The following is a 22,462-nucleotide window of genomic DNA, read 5'->3' as shown; positions in this document are numbered from 1 at the left end:
CGTTGAAAGACGCGATGGTGGTTGGTGGACAACGGAGAAAAAAATGTGTGGAGACGACGGAATTATGGAGCGAGAGATTTGACTATTTTTAAATAAATAAAAAGGAATTAAGTTTTTTATGGATTGTTTTTATTGTGTATTATAAATGTGATTAGGATAAATGTAAAAAGAATTTTTTTGAATTTTAAAATTTTGATTTTTAAATTTTTATTTATTTATAAAATTTAAATTATAATAGAATTGACTTATGTTGATTTAGAGAGGATTTTTTTTCCTATATTTTTCCTAATCTATAAGGTAACACAGAAAATGGTATTATTGAATGTATATCCCTTTTTACCCATGACCAAGAAAAAAAATTATTATTATTGGTCAATAATATTAATTGGTTAGATAAATTAAAAAAAAACTATACTTTTATATTACTTAACTTGGATTATTGGTCAAGAATAATTGAATATGATATTGGTCTAGAATCATTGAATCTCTGATATTGGTCAAGGAATGATTATTAATGGTCAATAATAATTGAATGTGATTCAACCTTATCGTTTCCCCTATTGTGCCTATATAATGCATGAAACTATTGTTTCAATGCAAACACACATGGTGGAAAAAATGGATTTACTAAGTGGTCGCAAAGCAGATGAGATTTTTGAAGGGCAAGTTCATGTGTACAAACACATGTATGCTTACTTAGATTCTATGTGCCTTAAATGGTGCATTGAGTTAGAAATACCAACCATAATCTACAACCATGAAAAACCCATCACCCTTCATGAATTGATCTCAATTTTACAAGTTCCACCATCCAAAATTAGTGGTGTGGAGCGTCTTATGCGCCACCTAAGTCACAATGGATTCTTTGATATTGTAACAATCCATGATGATGATGATGAAAACAAAGAAGAAAAAGAAGCATATGCTCTCACAATTTCTTCTGAGCTTCTTGTTAAAGGCACTGAATATTGTTTAATTCCAATGGCTAAGTTTTTTCTTGATCCATCTGTGTCAAGTTCTTATAACTTACTAGGAAAATGGACTTTAGAAGAAAATCTTACTTTATGTGAAATTTCCCTTGGAACAAATCATTGGGACTTTCTTAGCAAAAACCCTTCAATTTTGACTTCCTTTAATGAGTCAATGGCTAGTGACTCTCAAATGGTGAAGTTGGCATTGAAAGATCATAGTGCTGTTTTTGAAGGGTTGGAATCCATTGTAGATGTTGGTGGTGGAAATGGAACCATATCTAAGATTATTAGTGACATGTTTCCCAAATTGAAGTGCATAGTGTTTGACCTTCCACATGTTGTGGAGAATTTTTCAGGAAACAACAGCAACAATTTGAGCTTTATTGGTGGAGACATGTTCAATTTTATACCTGAGACTGATGCTGTTCTACTTAAGGTGTGTATAAGTAAATTACAACGTAAAATATTATTTTTGTTTCAGCTAAATTCTAATTTAGTTTCTAATTTTAGATATTTTATTTCTGTCTTAAAAAGTTTTAAACAAATTTAATGTTTTTCTATCATTAAATTTGACACTAATAACTAACCGAATGAATGACGTAGATATTAATAATATTACTAGTTAAATAATATCTTCTTCCATGTGTTAGAAAAACATAACTAAAACTATTTTGTAATACTTCTTCTTCTCAATTTTTTTTTGGTGCAAAACTCCAAATCATAACAATTAATCATCAACGTTTCAAAAGTAAAGGAAAAACTTTTATATTAATGATCGTTGATGGATCAATTTTACTTACATACTGAAATCAAATGCCAAAATTTAATGGCAAGACCACGTTAAACCCACTTAAAAAATTTTTAGGATTGAAATAGGATATTAGAAAATTTTTATGACTAAAACAAAACGTTTTGAAACTTTAAAGATTAAATTAAGATTCACTCCAAATATTAGAAATCTAAATAATACTTTCTCCTAAATTATACTATTTCATCAATCTATTATACTGTCACCAAAAAAAAAAAATCAATCTATTATACTTGTTTTCATAGACGTTTCATTCTGTTTCAATTATTTTAAAATAAATGTTAATTTGGACAAAATTATACATTAAAAGTCAATGTTTTTAGATTAGACAACAAATTGTTCATATATATATATATATATATATATATATATATATTTGTTTTTTTAAAGTAGTACTTATTTGTTTTTAAATAGAATACTATATAAAATTAATTTTTAATTAATTAATATAAATTAATTTTTTTCAATTTTCATTTTTTGAATTATTTAGGATTTAGAATTTAAAATTTAAAAAAATTGGCTAATATTAAAGAGGAAGAATTTAGGATTTATATTATTTGTTGGTAGAATTATTTATGGGCAAGAGACATTAAAGGTGAAGAAAATGGTATGATACAATTCCTAACCTTTTTGTTTTGTTTTTGATTTAGTGGATTCTACATGATTGGGATGATGAAGATTGTGTAATGATATTGAAGAAATGCAAAGATGCAATTTCAAAGAATACTAAAGGAGGAAAAGCAATTATCATAGATTTTGTGATAAATGAAAAACAAGATGAATTTGGACTTACTCAAATAAAGCTCAGAATGGATATTGCCATGACAAGTGTGAATGGAAAGGAAAGAAGTGAAGAGGAATTCAAGAAGCTTTTTTTGGAAGCAGGCTTTCAAGATTATAAAATATTTCCTTTAACCGGAATGTATTCTCTTATTGTGGTTTATCCTTAGTTTATCCTTAAGAATAATTAACGTTGAGATGATCATTAATAAGTGTCACAAAACATAAAATGCTAAGAGAGTTAGATAAATAATATATCGAAAATATTTGATAACAAAAAAAAAAGTCAAAAATAGTCACAATTTATTTTATTTAGTTTTTATTTATAATTATAATAATTAATATGTTAAATAAGATAAGTTTTGATTTTTTTATTTTTCTAATATTACTGATATTTTCTCGTTTATAATAATCATTCAAAATTATTTATAGGTTGAACATTAATGGGGATAAAACTAAATGATATTTTACTTTAGTTATTTTTAGAGTTTAATGAAAATTTATTGCTAAATATTAATAAAGTTACACAGTTTTCGTTTTTATATATATACCAAAATCACTTTGTAATTTGTAATCCTTAATCCATTTGTTAATGAAAATAGAGTTAATAAACAATTAAATAATAAAAAAATTTCTCTTAAGAGTTTGATAATAATATTAAATTTATTATTAATTAGGAGATGATACTAAAAAAATTATTAGATGAAAAAAGATAATAATAATAATAATAATAAGTTAAAAATGTATAAAGATTATAATTTAAAGAAAAAAAAGAATAATATGAAAATAGAATTTTAGATAAGATATCCTTCTTTTGTAAAAAAATATATATATATTAATTTTTTATATATAAAAAATATAAATAATTTTAGTGCTATACTGATTTGAATTTTGTTGGATAAGTTATTTGGTTTGAGATTTTGAATTCCTCTTATCTTAAAAGTTTTTAGACAATTTTATTTCAAAAATTATAAATCTCTCTTATCTAAAGATCTTGATAGTCCTAAACTTTGAAGACAACAAATTAGACTTATCAAGTTTACGCTCAAATTTTACCCTACTTAAAAAGGTAATGTATAGAATGAAAAATTAATTATGCAACTTACTATTTTTACTTTTTATATTACCCTAATTGAGAATCAAATTTATAGCCTAATCTCTAACAAGCAATAAAGATCATCAATCTTCAAGCAATATTCTAACACATCAAATTCAAATATTTAAATCATATAAATCACATGCAAGGGCATAATTGGTTACATATCGCCATTCATATGCATTCACTTAAGAGCAATTAGACAAGTTGTTAAATTTAGTAGATATATAACAAATTAATGATGATAAACATGTTGATTTGGGTTGATAACCCAATTGAGTTTGATGATGTTAGTTTGATGTGCAGGTCCAAATTGTTTTGTTGCAGTCCAATTCTACGAGATAAAATGATCCAAAGCTGCTAAATGGGAATGGAATCAAACTAAGTCCAAAGTAAATTAATCTAAAGAAAAAACGACCTTAAACTGCTGCTAAGTTTACTTCAGGTGTTGGTTAGATAAGAGAGAAGAATTTACTTTTTTATTCAAACACCAAAGAAGAAGAAAAGAAAAGCTAATCAATAAAGTTAATATCAAATTAAGCTAAGCAAAAGCATGACAAGCAGAGTTTAGAGAAGTTAAAAGTGAGTAGTTTTTCTTAACATATAAGACAATTGCTTCACATTTTCTCCTTCCATCTCATTAAAGAGATAGTAATAGTAACATAAATGACATAAATAAAAAGATCGTGTAATATCACATTTTTAAGGAATATAATGATGATAGGGTATATTAAATAATGGAATAAATTTTATAAAAGTACATGTACTATTAGCTTAAATGGCTTATAAGGTAGTGGTAACAATTATAGGAATAGTATCAATCCAAAAAACGCAAAGATATGCAGGTATTCTCGTTAACACATGTACATTTTGACCAAACAATTACGGCGATAAGTCTCAAACAAAATATTTAGGAGCACAATAACTTTTACTATTAGATGATCACATATTTCTAATCTAATTTGATCACATAGAAAATATTTCATTATATGACAGTAATTATAACTAATAAATAGTAATAAATTAATCTTGTAAGCATAGAATATAGTTGCATGGGATCAAATTGCTCTGATACAAAAAATGTAACATCCTAATATTTTTAAACTGGATTTAAGCCTTATTTGGATTATATTGGTCATTGATATTCAAAACCTTGCGAAATTTTTAAAACAATATGAAATTTTTATATAAAATAATTTATATATGTAAAAATAGCGAATAACTAATTTCTATTAGAATGGTTACTAATTGAAAAATATAAGTGGATATGAAGGTACTAATATTAAAAACAGTCGTGCTAAACTATGAAAGTATAAACAATGACAAGCTTTACTCATACCAAATAATCATAAAAAAGAAACATCATAGTCACAGTTACAATCATTCAATAAAGATAAACAAAGCACATAGAAAATCTTAATTCTCTTAATTTGTATAACTATGACTAAACAATTGCCTATTTTTCCTTCTTAATATAAATTTGGGTAAGTACTTAACGTTTCATATCTACGTTCTTGATATCTCGCTCCTAATAGTGCACTTGTCTTTTCTCCTCAATCGAACAGTGTATTACTTTGTACTGCGTCATTTTTGAATATGGTACGAAAAGAGGGGTGAGGAATACAAGTTTCTCAATAGTTTATCTATATGGTATCATCGTATCCATCCCAGCCACTCCAAATTTTAACAATAAAAATAGTGATGATGTAATGTTGTTCAATAATTATTATTTTAAAAAATCTTCGTTAGTCGAAGTGGTTTGACTTTTAAATGCTTCTCATTTACTTATGTCATAACATGTGACTCGTAACAAAATGCCTAAAATGTTAAAACATATAAAATGCAAATTCAAAAACCTTGATTTAATATTCTCATAGGCCATAAAGCAAGGCAAAATAAATAAGAGAATAATAGTAACATTAGCATAGATAAATCAAAGAGGATGGATCTTTAAATAAAATAAGGATAATAAACATAATCATATATAAATCAAATAGAATGGATCTTTGGTTAAAAAAAGAAAGGATTTTTTAGTGAAATAAGAAACATAAACATAATCATAAATCAAATAGAAATGATATTTGAGTAAAAGAAGGATCTTAGAATAAAACGAACATGATAAACAAAGTCATAAATTAAACAGAAAGAATGAAGAAAGAACAATCATAATCACACTTTTCTTTGTACTTTTTATTACTTTCTCTGGTAGCTTTTATGGAAGGTATTAAGCCAAACTGGCATAAAAAGTGGGCGTCTCCTTCCCTTACCGAAAGTTCTTATTCCAAACGTTTTGACGATCACCTTCCCTTACCGAAGGATCATTCTCTCAGTTCAATTTACAATCAAGGTTATTTAGACATACACAGGAAAGGAGTTATGTCAACAAAGAGATATTATTATATAAAATTGATAGGAGTATACTTCCCTTACCGAATGTTCTTATCCCAAAAGTTTGCCAATCACATTTCCTTACTGAAAGATCATCTCGATTCGATCACCTTCCCTTACCAAATGATCATTTTGATTATCTTATCAAATGATCATATCCTCAGTTCTTTAATGCACATAAGATGGTTATTATAATGCATAATATGTATGAAATAAAGAGACGTTATATCATGACATGCAATGCTAATAACATCTATATAAAAATAAAACATTTAAGATATGACATATAAAAAATAGTATAAAATCCCTACCTCGAGTGAAGTTTCTGTAGGCTCCGTTTGTTTAGTGTATAGCATGAGACATGGACATAGAGACATGAACTATATAGACGTTAACTATATAGACATAGACACAAAATACATGTATACATGTTTTATGTTTGGCAAAGAACATACATAAAACACATCAAACTTTAAGAAGTTAATAATACTCTCATCATCTATCTTTAACACCATCACCACTATCTATATTTTTTCAACAGCTACACTGATTCTTTTCTTCCATCTCTATTCATAAAAAAATATTCAAATAACAAAAATTCTAGTAATTTCAACAACAAATTTAATACATATCTTCCTAATTAAACAGTAAGTAATTAATTGGCATGATACCCAATTTAAATCCCTTGTGTCAATTTTAAGTTGTTGAAGCGACTATGAACCAATTGAATATCAAATTAAAAAATTAATTGGAAGGTGAGATATTTCAACAGCATAGAAGCCAACGAAAAAAAATTGTTCATAGCATTCAGACTATAACTTTTTTTCTAAAAATCGCACAGATTAATAATAAAAAAATAAAGAAAAAATAAAACTTTATTTTAGGAAAAAAATCCAAAAAGAGGCAAATAGAAGGATGAACATAGATGAAGATGGAGGCACGATGGGTCGATGATAAAGGCTCGCCTGCGATATGATAGAGACACAAGTCACAGATCTGGAGATTTGGAAGAAGGAAGAAGACAGAGACCCAATATAGAGAGTATGAGGAGAAAGTGAGGTAGTAGCAATGGCAGTGGTAGAGACACTTCAGAAAGAGGAGGTTAGTTGGCCATGAAGAAAGAAGAAACAGAAGTTTAAATGAGGAGAAGAGATTTTGCTTGGTTGGCCATGAAAAAAGAAGAGACGGAAGTTGAAATGGAGAGGAGAAGGGAGGATAAAATTCTCAAATAATCAGTGTCTCAATATTAAGTTTGTGTCTCAACTTATTAGAGGTTCATTGAATGCATGTAATTTGTGTCAATTTATGTACCAACTTGTCCTTTAAAATTGTGTGTCTCAACAATCAAACAGAGGACGTGTGTCAGCGTGTCTCTGTCTTGTGTAGACACACCCACTAACCAAACACTACCATATGTATTCTGATGCAAATAGACGCAATTTGTTAGCAAAGAAAGACTTGTTCCATGGCTAGACTTTGTGTATATTGTTATGTAGGTATGAATCCTTGATTGGATAGAAAGAAAATCTTCATATTCTTTAATTTGCATATTTCAAAAAGAATATCTTTTTGAAAAATATATGAGTGGACTTTGTGAATACTTTGGCAGAAGATTTAGAGTGAAAGTAAGGATCGGAAGTGAGAAGAGATAATGATTTTTATTATAATAGAAAAAGTATATGAATGACAATTTATAAAAATAACAAAAGGTGGAGAAGATAGGTTACCTAGAATTTTTTGTATAGAAAAAATAGAATGGAATGAGAAAGGAAGAACTCAAATAGCTCCTAGGTATGTACAAATTGTGTTAGGAGAATCTAATTCGCATTTAGGTGAAATTTCCAATCTAAATCGTCACTTTGCAAGCCCTATAAAGTTTTCTACGTTTGAAATTTGGAAATAGCTATTAGACATAAATTTATAGCGAATTGAGTTAGCTTTAAAATGAATCTTAAATAAAGTCAATCGAATAACCACAGCTTGATATATTCTTGAAATAATGTTAGTATATTAGGCTGGCTGATAAGAGCGCGGTTTTCTACTATGGACTTGTAACATATTTATCTACCTAATTTAATTTGAATTTGATTTTGTACCGAACTTAAAGAATAAAGCTAGTTTTCTTATCCTTTCATGTAACTAAAGATCATTCAAATCCCATAAGTATGAAATTAGTTATGACTATATCTTGAAAGGTGGTTTATTGTCGGTTAGGAATTGACTACAGCTAGTGTTTTCACATATTTAAATTTTAAATTAGATATGTTGGTTTTTCAAATACATTATTTTTTTTTACCAAAGATAGGGAGACTCGAACCCGCGACCTCTTAATTGAGTATGGGGAGATTATGCCATTTGAAATATAACTCATTGGCTTTTTAAATACATTATTTTCTAATTTTTTATTTTAAATTTAAATCTTAAATTATTGCTATTTTAATTAATTAATTAGTTATTGAATAATGAACCTGATTCAAAAAGTTGGGATGTTACAAAATGTGTTTAATTAATAAAAAATATAATACTCTTTACCTAATAAGAAGTGTTTAAGAATGAATAGTAAATTATATATAATTTTTTTTATTAGTGTTATGCTAAAAAATTTTCAAATCATGGTGATTATTATATAATTTTTCTTATGTTAAAACCATGGTGATAAAACTATCAAAAAATTGGATACAAGGTTGAATAATTTTCTTTAATTCAATTTTTAAACTATAGTATCAATAAATTATATGTAGTAAATCTTTTTTATTCAATTTCAACTTATCTTTTAGTTGAAATTTGGTTAAGTGATAATATATAGTATCTTTTAATATGCTACATTCGAATTCAAGCTTTGACAATAATCAAGTGGTGGATAGAACACTTTAATATCAGTGTGAGTATATATATTACTTTATTTTCTTTTCTTTTTTTCTCATTCTCTTCTCTTAACCATAGAACAAACACTATTATTGACATCAAAATTGTGAAAGATCAAGTTGGTGTCCTTAATGTAACACCCTATCACACAGAGCCTTATGCTTAAGCAGAGGTGGCAAGGTATTACGACATCTAAAAGAAAAGGATATGTACATAAATATAGTTGGATGAAATCATATCTAGGAGCGTTAAAGAATTAGCTAAACAAAATTAAAACGATAAACAGAAAATCGTGTCACACTCGCATGGATATTTGTAAAATGGATAGGTAAGATCAAAAGAAAGCTGAAAGCATATATACATACCGGAGTTCCAAAACTCAGATAGCAAGCTCCAGACTCGGCCTGCGAAGCTAAGGTCGACTAGAGTATATATATATATATATATATATATATATATATATATATATATATATATACAACCCAAAATAAAACTCAAACTACAAAATAAACACCTGTATCTCCAAATCAACTTCTAGGAGGGACAAACACAAAATGTACATGCGGAGATTCTATAAACATATATACATGGCCCAAAATCAAAATATGACAGTTCAAAAGGTAGTTCTTCGCTTGTAAGGAGGGTCTCCAGACGCTCAACGAGGTGTTTCTCGACCTGCATCTGAAAAACAACAAAATATATATGGAATGAGAACCGGAGATTCTCAGCATGGTAAAAGTGCCCGCATAGTTAATATAAAAGGTCCCAGGAAAGCCAGAGGCATTCCTAGAACTCCGACACTCAGAATCAAACTTAAGGAAAATAACCTAAACCAAAAGTTAGGTAAGTTATCTAAGGTATTCTAGTTCTGAATCTAACTTTAACTTAACACTTCACTTTCTAACTCCTCCAATCCTCCGAGACACTAGTGGAACAACCCCCTCCCCTCACACCTCCGTCAAGAGGGATTTCTCAGAAAACATACACATACAATTCAAGCAAGAAAAACAGAGATAGAGAAGTATTTACAGCAAGTAGAACAAGTAGTGAATAAGTAGAATTAAACAGTTAAGCAAACCAAAACAATGCACACTCAAGCAAACAAACAAATGAATATGATGTACGCCTGTCCTATAGCTGATGAGTCTCATCTGTCGGTTATATAGCCAACCCGACATGTCTTGGTAGTTAACCATTGGACAGTCCCTCTGTGCACGCGCGCATCCCCAACTCAATAATATTTCATGGAGTCAAATTCCAAGCTCAAATATAATATTCCATGGAGTCACATTCCAAGCTCAATAATATAGTATTCCATGGAGTCAAACTCCAAGCTCAAACATAATATTCAATATTCATATACATATATATATATATATATATATATATGCCCATGGAAAAATCCGGGGAGTTAAAGTACCCGGTCACATCTTGCGACAGAGGGTCAAGAAATAGTCTCAAATACACAAGCCTCATAATAATCTCTTTCCTTTCTAAAATAACACTTCAAATCAAAACTCCAATTCTTATAGAAATTTTGGCAGTATTTCCTCTAAAATTTGAATTTCTGTCACCCTTCAAGGTTCCCAACTATCAAACCAAACACCTCTCAATTATTCAAATCATTTCCAATAACAAATTATTTCAAATCAAACAAATACCAATATTAAATCTTTTCTAAAACCAACCAACTTCAACAGAAAATTATTAACAACAGCTAACCACACATTTTATTCCATATACACAATCCATCAATTATACATTCAGTTCATTCCTATCTTAAGGTCTTCTAGCCTAAGTTTTCACGTGGCATAGGATAAGTTGGAATGCAGGTGTATGTTTAATGTTTAGTAATTTGTTGATGAATATATTTGGTTGGTGTTCGTGGATAATTAGTAATTGATTATGGATGGTGGTTGTTATGTTGATTTCGAAAGAACCATGATTGAATGTGTTGAATGTTGTTGTTGATGAATATATTTGGTTGAGTGTTGTTGCTGGGAATTGTGTTGGAATGGATATGTTGAAAGTGAATGGAATGAAAATTGTGGATGAGAATGAGGTTTAAAGAGTTTGAAATTTTTGGTTTTGGGTTGAATTTTGGTGGGCCATAACTTGGCTTATGGAGCCCCAAATTGATTTCAACTTGTTTTAAATGAAAATTGGACTCGTGAAGTTTATGCCGTTCAAAGAACAGAAGAAAAACGATTTAAAATGACTGAGTTATGCCCTTTGAAAGATCAAGTTTATAAACTGTGTTTAAAACCAATTCTGTAGCTTTGCTTTCTCAAATCTGCTACTGCAACTCGTTACTGCATCTGCCTTATTTTTTTTAAGAATGTACGCCCACGCGTACGCGTGGAATGGATTTTTGGCGATGCATATGCGACGAGTCCATGCATGCGCGTAAGGGGTAAACAAGCATGTTCACGCGTACGCGTGACATGAAGATTTCACCTACGCGTACGCAAGACGAGGGACACGTGCATGAGCTGCGTTTTTACAATTCCACGCATACGCGTGAGCCACGCGTATGCATGGCACCTGTTTCAGCAAACATAATTTTTAAGGTTTTTAAAACTTATTTCAAACTACTAAACTTCTATTTTCATTCTATTGGTCATAAATAATAGCGTTAAACATGGTAATTAGATGAAGTTAGGAAATGAGGATAACTTGAAGGTGAAGTAAAGTTGAAAAGTGATGAACTGATTATGAGATGTTACGGATAAGTCATATATGATACTTGATTGGATATTTGAATGAAAAATTATGTATGAAATTTGGCTTGAATGATTTAATGATCTGAGACACGAGATTCCCTGGATAAAGTGTCATGGCTTGCCACCACGAGTACCAAGTTGAAAACTCGATACTCTGTTGACCCTACGACGTATGGGTGACCGGGCACTATAAATTACCGGGAATGTAACCCCCATTAAGCAATATTGATTATTTGAGAAAAAAGCTATGCATAGACTCTTGGGGATGCACGTCGAGGGACAGTCTAAGGTTTTCGAACTTGTCGGGTTAGCTGGATAACCGACAGATGAGCCTCATCAGCCATAGGACATGCATGCATCATATGCATATTACTTGAATTATTTGCTTGTGCTTTAATTGGGTGTGTCTAAATGTACTTGCCATGTTAAATGTATATATTTGTTACCTGCAGTATTTGTAACTTTCTTGTACTTGCCTTTATCTGCTTATTTGTCTGTGAAATGTATGATGAAGTTAGAGGTATGGAGGAATGACAGTATAGGACTCAGCTTTAAGATTATGCTAAGTTAGGTTTAGATACTTTTAGAAAACCACCTTTTATGACTTCTATTTAATACTTTAAACTCTATAATCTGAGTGTCGGTGTTCTAGAATTGCCTCTGGCATTCCCAGGACCTTATATATTATGTGTGTGCCACCTTTACCATACTGAGAACCTCCGGTTCTCATTCCATACTATGTTGTTATTTTTCAGATGCAGGTCGAGAGGCATCTCATTAGACGTCTGGATACCTAAAATGAAGTGGTTACTGAGTCATTTTGTTGTACAAGGTTGTATATATATGTACTTAGCTCTTTCTCTCCGCATAACTTATTCTTTTTGGTCCTTTTAGAGGTTTATGGAGAGGCAGGATTCTGTTTATGTACATTTGGATTTTGGATATGTATGTATATATGTGTAAATATTCTCCGGCCAGTCTTGACTTCGCGGGCTGAGTCAGGAGCTTGCTATTTTGTATCTTTGACACTCTATTCCTACTTTTATTTTCCTATGTTTATTAGTTATAGTTTTCTTAGCACGCAAACTGACTTGTTCCTTGAGTGTTGCGCTTTTATTTCGCGATTTTTATTTCCCCAATTCTTCAAAACTTCTAGCATATACAATCTTTCTGCTATCATATGTATATATTTTATTTTATAGGTCGTAATATCACACCATTTCTGTTTTACGACTTAAGCGTAAAGTTTTGTGTGGCAGAATGTTACAAGCCAAACTCAAACGGTAGAGGAGTTACGTCACCGTCAACTTCCACCAATCAAAAGTGGTGCCAACGTATAGAAGAAGATGATACGAATACTTTTATCAGATTAGATTTTTTATTGGGGTTATGGATTGCAAAAGATCAAAGCCAAAAATTTGGAAGGATTTACATTCCCACGCTTCTCGCTCTCGGTTACGCTATTCTTTCTTCACCGTTTTCCTTTCTTCGTAAGTTAGATATGCATATATATAAACAAGACTTATGCTAGAAGAAAGAATGAATTATAATAAGGGGTAAGTACTATTTTGGTTCCTAACGTTGAGGGTCAGAATCGAAACTGTCCCTGATGTAATTTTCGACTTAAAATCGTCCTTAATGTTGCATTTCATTTTAAAATCGTCCTTTTTAATAAATTTTTTTAATTTATTCCAAATTTACCCTGACTTTAATAAAAAATATATAATTAAAAAAAAACATTTTTTGGGGAGGGGGAGGCAAAGGGTATACGGAGGGGGAGGGGGAGGGGGGACGACGCCGGCGGCGAAGCTTGGAGGGGAAGGGGAAAGGACGTGGGGGTTCGGGGTTGGGGGAAGGGGAAAGGACGTGGGGTGGAGGTGGGGGGGATGGGGAGAGGCAGAGGGGGGAGGGGGAAGGGGAAAGGGGGAAGGGGATGGCGGCTGTCGCTGTCGCCTCGGCTGTTCCCACCGCCGCTAGATCCGTCGCCCTCGTCGTCTCCCTTAGAGCCGTCGCCATCGAGGGCTAGCAGAGAGAGAAACGCGAGAGTCAGGGTCACCACCTCACCGCCTCTACCTCACCGCCTCGCCGCCTCTGCCTCTGCCTCGCCTCCACCTCTGCCTCGCCGTGTCTGCCTCTGCCTCGCCTCCACCTCTGCCTCGTCGCGTCTGCCTCTGCCTCGCCTCCGCCTCTGCCTCGCTGCCTCGCCGACCCCACCGCCGCACCGCCGCCTGCCGCTTCTTCTTCTTCTTCTTCCCCCTTATTATTATTATTATTGTTGTTGTTGTTGTTGTTGTTGTTGTTGTTGTTGCTGATTTGTTGCTGATTTGTGAAATATTATTGTTGCTTTCTGTTTCTGATTTGTTGATTTGGGAAATGGGGAGATGGGGAGGGGGAGGGGGTGGGGGAGGGGGACGGCGGCGGCGTTGGTGGTGGTGTTGGTGGTGGTGGAGTGGCAGTGGGTGTTGATGATGATGATGATGATGATGGTGATGATGATGTTGATGATGATGGTGGAGTGGCAGTTGGTGGAGGATAACGATGATGATGTTGATTTTCTGAGTTTTAGTTGGTGTGATGCAGATGGTGATGGAGTGACAGTGGGTGGGGGTGGTGGTGGTGGTGGTGTTAGTGTTGGTGTTGGTGTTGCTGTTGGTGTTGGTGGTGCTGGAGCTGGTTGTGGCGGTGGTGTTGGTATTGGTGTTGGTGTTAGTGTTGGTGTTGGTGGCGGTGGTGGTGGAGCAGGTAATTATGTTGGTAGTGGTGAGGATATTTTTGTCCAAAAAAAATTAAAAGGACGATTTTAATACGAAAAAAAACGTTAAAGACGATTTTAAATCCAAAATTAGAAGAGGGACGAAATCGATTCTGACGCTAAACTTTAGGGACCAAAATCGTACTTAACTCTTATAATAACATAATATTATATTACAAAACTTATATATATATATATATATATATATATATATATATATTAACGTAACTTATAATGTTACAATATCTAATAATAATAATAATAATAATAATAATAATAATAATATATAAGGTTGAATGTATATGAGTTACTAATATAAATTTTATTAGTAACTTAAGGATGAAAAATATTTGGTAAAGTATTAACAAAGTTAAGCTCACCAAAAAGTACCGATATTTACTCGGCGTATCGAACTCAATAATAATATTATTAACTAATTTTTATTTTTAAATTAAAATATCAATTCCTCAAATTAAAATATATATATAAGTTTCATTACTTATAAATTACTAGAATTATAGTTTTAATTACGTAGAATATTTTACCATAATATATATATATATATATATATATATATATATATATATATATATATAACTTTGATTGAAGTCAAATAGTTTTAAAAATTAATTCAATTACTTATAATAAAATAATTTTTAAAAATAAAAAACTCTAATTTATAAAATAAATTATAATATATTTATATTTATATTTTTAAAATTTGGGGGCCGCTACACTTAAAAAATTATTCCTAATTATAGGATGGATAAAGATCTTAATCACAATTGATTGGAATAAAAAATTTGAAAAAATTAGTACAATAATGCTTAAAAATTGTATATATAGTATTTAAAAAAAGAAATATCACTGAAAGGCCATTCAAAATGTATATAACAGACTTGGCCACAGTTGGCTGGGTAAAGAGGAAAAAAATAGAAACATTATTGCTAATGATAATTTATAAGGTATCACATACAAAGGGTATTATTAAATCACTACAAGGTTTTATTATGATTTGTGGCAGTTTTTTTTTTATTTGTGAAGGTTTATAACCCCATCAAATAGTCTGTGGGAGTTTTCCCGCAATGCCACGAGATTTTTTGCGGAGATTTTTAAAAATCTTTACAATCTATTCAGTGGGAAAGGGGGGGTTGTATATGTTTAGTGGGGATTTTACATTAGACTTTTATGACGGTTTTAAATCACTCTTGTGACAATTTAAAACTCCCCACAAATTAATTTTTTAATTTAACAAAAATTAACTATTTTGTGACATTTTCAAACTTCCACAAACCGTATAATTATTTATTTATTTTTAATTTTAAATCATTCATTAATCTCATCTCATTTACATATTCTCATCTCATTAAAAATTAAATATTTTATAACACAATTCCTCAATATAAGACAACTCTATATAAAAAAATTCTCAATGTTAATAGTTCTAAACATAATTATATATAGTATTGTTCTACATAATTATTATTGTTTTTCTTTAAAAAGTAAAATAAAACAACTTCAATATTTCAATATCATCTAATTACATAAAAGTCTCAAAATAAAAATATTTCAATATCATCTAATTATATGAGAAATCAGGAGAGGACAAGTAACTTAGTACTACAAGAGACGTTTGTGTAACACCCATGTTGCCATAGAATAAAAACATGAGGGGCAGGTGTGAGAGGCAAAAATATGCAGACCTGACGGTGCATCGAGTTCAATAACATGTAGCTTCAATATAATTTGACCAGCATTAAGTGTCTTTGAGGCAAAAGATATCAAAACAGAAGGATTATCATTTCCAGGAACCTGTCCAAAAGAAAAATTAAATTTCATCCAACACATAGCAATCAAAGTATGTAATCATTAAGGTGATCAATAAATAAGTGCAGGAGCGCATAATCATATCAAATCTCACCTTAAATTGAGCAAAGGATGCAGCATGAGCTTCAAGAGCCTGACTACGCTGCTGATCCACCGAGTGAAGTTGCATGTTTCCCTTCACCAATTGTGGCCTCTATGATAAAACAACAGCAAGTACAAATAATTGAGGTACAACTATACACAGATAATCCTAGCAACAATACATATAAAGACAAGAAAATATGAGCTGAAAAAACTATGGCATAGTTGAAATGTATTCCACCTGACCTAATAATCTAATATAGTAGGCATCAGAAATATACTTCTGGTGAAGGTAAACATTTTTAGTGTGAAGGCTAAGTAAGAAGAAGGTTCTCCTTGTGCTAGATAATGTGAATACTCCAAAACTTCTAAGAGATTTTCTTGAACCAATTCACTTCGGGCCAGGGAGTAGAGTGATTGTAACTAGCAGAAATAAGCAAGTGTTTACTGTAGGAGTATTTCATGAAATTGTAAGCAACAAAAGAAGGGTCCAAAGTGAAACTAAAGAAGCTACAAAGTCCATGGATTATAGATAAAGCAACTCATTGCCCCAAAGCATACAAAAGCTTCTTCACTTGCACACAAATAATATTGAGAATTTCTCTATGGTCTTTGAAGTGTGACATTCTTACTTCTTGCTTTGATTAATTATTTCATATATCAACTTTGATAGCTAGTTTACTTAAAAATGCGCTACCTTCTTCCTCTCTTTCATGATTAGTTTATACATAATTTCTAAACACAATAGTTAGGAAGTCCACCAACCCTTTTTATGGTTAGTTTTTAACAGTTTATAAAAAATGAAAAATATTACGAGAGACTCTCAACAAAAGAATCAATACTAGATTTTTGAGATAATAACTTAACTTCAATTAACTCCCAAAACCCATCAAAATGTTTATTGATTACTTTTATTAACATGATCACAGTTGAGGGCATTCAAATATCTTATCTATAGAACTAATCAATAGACAAGAAAATGATCTAATGGAATCTTACATTGCTAGATCAACTTGATATTGCTAGAAAAATGTCTTGATTAAAGAATATATAAAGTTTTCCTCTAAGAAAGTAAAAATTAATGTCTTGATATTGTTTTATTTTGTTTATTTAAAAGTATAGTCCGGTTTTGTTTTGATTAATGCATATGAAGATAAACACAAAGACACAATAAAACATAGCAACAATAATGTAATCAAGACTAGAAATTACCTTTTCAATAGAAAAGTGTGCTTGAGGAGGAATAGATGCATCGTGAATTAATTATTTTTATTTTTATTTTTATTTTGTTTCCTACAGGGGCTTATGCTTTAAATTAACTTCTTTATTCACAATCATCGAGTACAGGAGTATACTTATTCATGTGGCCGTTGTCTTTCATGGTTATTAAAGTGCAACTATATATACTCTTTTCTTTTATTAGGTTGAGAATGTAATCTGAGGTGGATATATCATGCTAAAAATTCATGAAATGCAACTAATCAAATAAAATTAAATCAAATAATACAGATCTAGTTTCTGATTTTCTACGGGCTACATCAACCAAAATTAGACACAAGAAAAGAAAGCTAAAACTTCATATATACAAGAAGGCAACCCACTCTCTCTATAAACAAGTATGCTTAAGTTGGAACATTAGTTCAAAATCGTGAACGTAGTTTTGTGTACAAGGCTAACTACATATCCATCAAGGTCCCCTGCATATGCTCTGTCACGTTAGTTAACTTTTTTTGACTTATTCAATGCCATCAATAGAAAGCTAAGTTTATGAATGATATATGAGCTAACCTTGTTCTAGCAATGTATGCATGTGCCACAGAAACAAGGGTTTGAGCCAAGTTAACTAGTAAAGCTTTATTCTAGTACCGATTGTGCTCCTGCAAATGGGGCAAAATTCAAGATTCTCTCCAGAGTTACAACAAGTATGTCATGTGAGGAAAAGGTGATATGTGAATTAGAACATTTCATAAAGTCTTATAATCAAGTTGACTTATATATATATATATATATATATATATATCACCATATTATATAATTGCTTACCTGATGCCCACAACCAAAGGCCATATCCTTCCCATTAGTAAGACAAATTGGACAAAGCTGCAATTCACCATTAGATCATGAATCATGATGATCAAATCACGAAAATATGCTAGTCAAGTTGAATCTGAGGTTGAATAGAGTGATGTTAATACCTTATGATCATATAAACATCGATATCTGGATCAGGTTTAATGTTTGCTTTTATCTCTCTTTTACACACCTCTGCTAGCAAATCTGCAGTGGGTTCAAATCCATCAATTTATTATTGTATAGTTTTGATTCTATCTCACTTTAGTCATCCAAAGAAATGAACACGTGATAAAAATCAGGGTCATATGGTGGAAGGATCACGGTCACAGAAGGCTTCAAGACAGATGCTGCAAGCACCGTCACAAGCATCCTGAATTCCACCCTCCACAAAAGCAGCAGCTGAAGTCAAATGCGCCTCAGACTTGCCACTATCTTCAATCCCAGAGATCCCTACAAAAACAACGACATCCAAAAAATCCCCAAAATCAGAACACAACTAACAAAAAAATGTATGAAACACATAAAGCTCCCCCTTCCTCAAAACAAATTAAACATCAGATAAGAACTACGAATAAGCAACCGCACCAGCACACAACATAGCAATCTCAAATTCAAACGAATCAAATAATCCTCAGAAGTAATCGAATCAAATTGAGGATCGGAGCTGAATTCTAAACAGTAAAGTTGTTAAGACAAGTAACAAATGTTCTCCTTTTTGTTTGCAACCGAATAATCAGGAAAATCGGTAAAATCTAATATGGTCTTACCTCCATAACGAATTTCAAGCAAGATTATTGGATGCCGATGCTGCTAAATCGAGATGCAAGTAAGAGAAACCCAAGCTGTTTCCATCGAATTAGAGAGAGAGAGAGAGAGAGAGAGAGAGAGAGAGAGAGAGAATTATTCTGCCAACACTTAAAAATCTACTGGCGTGAAACAAAACAACTTCAATGATCAATTATCATGTCTTCCCTGCCTCGTTTCCAATAGTCCTTATCAACACAAATGAAAAACAATAAAAAAAAATACAGAACAAGAGGTATACCGGTGAAAAAGTTGCAATAAAGAGGAGGAGAGACAGAGAAGAAATTTATTGTTAACAAAGAAAAAATATCAGCAAATTAATAGGAAAGAAGAAGAAAAAGAAGTACCAGCGACAGTTCAAAGGAGAAATTGGAGTGAGAGGAAGCGGCGTTGAAGAAGAAGCTCCGGAGTGAACAAATCTGAAAACGTGTTGTACCACGGCAACTACGGTGGCATTGACGGCTGAAACTGTGGCGGCAACGGCGGCGGAAACTGCGGTGGCAACCGTGACAGCTACGACAATATAGAGAGACAGATTTGAAAACGGGTTGATAAAATAGGTGGCTCAATCCAGAAGCTCTCTACTGCAACGGACGCGGCAGTTGTAATTGCGCCGGCGGCGAAAACGGCAGAGGGAACGGCGGCGAAAATGGCGGTACAGAATTTAGGGTTTTATGGACGTTATCTCCTCCGCTAACCACTCTCGTTTCTGCGAAAATAAGAAATGTTTTGGGGGAGGGAGAATTTTGTATTTTAATTCTATATTAATTATTAGTGAAAATTTTTTAAATTATCATAAATAAAATGTATTGTAGAAGTTTTTACACTAAAATACTCCCAAAATTAAATATTAATTTTGTAGTGAATGCATATCCTTTTTTACCTATGACCGCAAGAAAAAAAAATATTATTATTGGTCAATAATATTAATTGGTTAGATTATTTTTTTTAAAAAAAAAAAGCTATACTTTTACATTACTTTACTTGGATTATTGGTCAAGAATCATTGAATATGGTATTGGTCAAGGAATGATTATTAATGATCAACAATAATTGAATGTGATTCAACCTTATAGTTTCCCCTAATGTGCATATATAATGCATGAAACTATTGTTTCAATGCAAACACACATGGTGGAAAAAATGGATTTACTAAGTGGTCGCAAAGCAAATGAGATTTTTGAAGGGCAAGTTCATGTGTACAAACACATGTATGCTTACTTAGATTCTATGTGCCTTAAATGGTGCATTGAGTTAGAAATACCAACCATAATCTACAACCATGAAAAACCCATCACCCTTCATGAATTGATCTCAATTTTACAAGTTCCACCATCCAAAATTAGTGGTGTGGAGCGTCTTATGCGCCACCTAAGTCACAATGGATTCTTTGATATTGTAACAATCCATGATGATGATGGTGGTGATGAAAACAAAGAAAAAAAAGAAGCATATGCTCTCACTATTGCTTCTGAGCTTCTTGTTAAAGGCACTGAATATTGTTTAACTCCAATGGCTAAGTGTGGTCTTAATCCCCTTATGTCAAGTTCTTTTAACTTATTAGGAAAATGGACTTTAGAAAAAAATCTTACTTTATCTGAAATTTCCCTTGGAACAAATCTTTGGGACTTTCTTAGCAAAAACCCTTCAATTTTGACTTCCTTTAATGAGTCAATGGCTAGTGACTCTCAAATGGTGAAGTTGGCATTGAAAGATCATAGTGCTGTTTTTGAAGGGTTGGAATCCATTGTAGATGTTGGTGGTGGAAATGGAACCATATCTAAGATTATTAGTGACATGTTTCCCAAATTGAAGTGCATAGTGTTTGACCTTCCACATGTTGTGGAGAATTTTTCAGGAACCAGCAGCAACAATTTGAGCTTTGTTGGTGGAGATATGTTCAATTATATACCTGAGGCTGATGTTGTTCTACTTAAGGTATGTATAAGTAAATTACAGCATAAAGTATTATTTTTGTTCCAGCTAAATTCTAATTTAGTTTATAATTTTAAACATCTTATTTTTGTGTCAAAAAAATTTAAATAGATTCAATGTTGTCCTATCGTTAAATTTGACATTAATAATTAACCGAATGAATGACGTAGATATTAATAACATTACTAGCTAAATAATATCTTCTTCCATGTGTTAGAAAAACATAACTAAAACTATTTTGTAATACTTCTTCTCCTCAATTTTCTTTTGGTGCAAAACTCCAAATCATCATAACAATCAATTATCAACGCTTCAAAAGTAAAGAAAATTTTTTTATATTAATAATTGTTGGTGGATCTATTTATTTACATATTGAAATCAAATACTATATTGGCTCTTCAATATGCAAGTTACTTGTGTCAAATTTAATGGCAAGACAACCTTAAATCCGTTTGAAAATGTTTTGAAATTGAAATAGGACATTAAAAATTTTTTTATGACAAAAATAAAACGTTTGAAACTCTAAGGATTAAATTAAGATTCACTCCAAATATTAGAAACCTAAATAATACTTTCTCCTAAATTATATTATTTCATCAATCTATTATACTTCTTTTCATAGATGTTTCATTCTGTTTCAATTTTAAAATAGATATTAATTTGGACAACATTATACATTAAAAGTCAATGTTTTTAGATTAGACAACAAAACAAATTTTTCTTATATATATATATATTCATTTTTTTAAAGTAGTACTTATTTGTTTTTAAATAGAATACTATATAAAATTAATTTTTAATTAATTAATATTAATTAACTTTTTGTCATATTTTTTTAATTTTCATTTTTTGAATTATTTAGGATTTAGAATTTAAAATTTAAAAAAAAATTGGCTAATATTAAAGAGGAAAAATTTAGGATTTATATTTTTTGTTGGTAGAATTATTTATGGACAAGAGACATTAAAGGTGAAGAAAATGGTATGATACAATTCCTAACCTTTTTGTTTTGTTTTGGATTTAGTGGATTCTACATGATTGGGATGATGAACATTGTGTAAAGATATTGAAGAAATGCAAAGATGCAATTTCAAAGAACACTAAAGAAGGAAAAGCAATTATCATAGATTTTGTGATAAATGAAAAACAAGATGAATTTGGACTAACTCAAATGAAGCTTAGAATGGATATTGCCATGACAAGTATGAATGGAAAGGAGAGAAGTGAAGAGGAATTCAATAAGCTTTTTTTGGAAGCAGGCTTTCAAGATTATAAAATATTTCCTTTAACCGGAATGTATTCTCTTATTGTGGTTTATCCTTAATTTATCCTTAAGAATAATTAACATTGAGATTATCA

The 22,462-nt window shown here is 31.1% G+C and overlaps 2 protein-coding genes and 1 long non-coding RNA gene across 5 annotated transcripts; 2 read left to right on the top strand and 1 right to left on the bottom strand.

Annotated features, from left to right (window-relative positions):
• The first annotated feature begins 618 nt into the window (after nucleotides 1–618).
• LOC112794491 (isoflavone-7-O-methyltransferase 6) lies at nucleotides 619–2,845 on the top strand. Its single transcript, XM_025836494.3, has 2 exons — nucleotides 619–1,407; nucleotides 2,430–2,845. The coding sequence occupies exons 1-2, from the start codon at nucleotides 619–621 to the stop codon at nucleotides 2,727–2,729; spliced, it is 1,089 nt and encodes a 362-aa protein (XP_025692279.1). The 3' UTR covers nucleotides 2,730–2,845.
• Nucleotides 2,846–15,803: 12,958 nt separating this feature from the next.
• LOC112797958 (uncharacterized) lies at nucleotides 15,804–20,064 on the bottom strand. 3 transcript variants are annotated; one of them, XR_003199883.3, is made up of 7 exons: nucleotides 19,516–20,064; nucleotides 19,132–19,356; nucleotides 18,487–18,814; nucleotides 18,335–18,391; nucleotides 18,080–18,168; nucleotides 16,305–16,403; nucleotides 15,804–16,195 (listed from the first exon to the last, which is right to left on the bottom strand). It is a non-coding gene; the product is annotated as an uncharacterized lncRNA (long non-coding RNA). The 3 variants fall into 3 exon arrangements; XR_003199885.3 differs by having other exon boundaries at nucleotides 19,132–19,206; nucleotides 19,516–19,906; XR_011881518.1 differs by lacking the exon at nucleotides 19,132–19,356 and having other exon boundaries at nucleotides 19,516–19,969.
• A 247-nt stretch (nucleotides 20,065–20,311) lies between these two features.
• LOC112794490 (isoflavone 7-O-methyltransferase-like) lies at nucleotides 20,312–22,462 on the top strand. Its single transcript, XM_025836493.3, has 2 exons — nucleotides 20,312–21,106; nucleotides 22,128–22,462. Exons 1-2 carry the CDS (start codon nucleotides 20,312–20,314, stop codon nucleotides 22,425–22,427), a joined length of 1,095 nt encoding a protein of 364 aa, XP_025692278.1. The 3' UTR covers nucleotides 22,428–22,462.

This window comes from Arachis hypogaea, chromosome 4, assembly GCF_003086295.3.
Source record: "Arachis hypogaea cultivar Tifrunner chromosome 4, arahy.Tifrunner.gnm2.J5K5, whole genome shotgun sequence".
NCBI lineage: Eukaryota > Viridiplantae > Streptophyta > Magnoliopsida > Fabales > Fabaceae > Arachis > Arachis hypogaea.
This window is presented reverse-complemented; position numbering and strand designations above follow the sequence as displayed.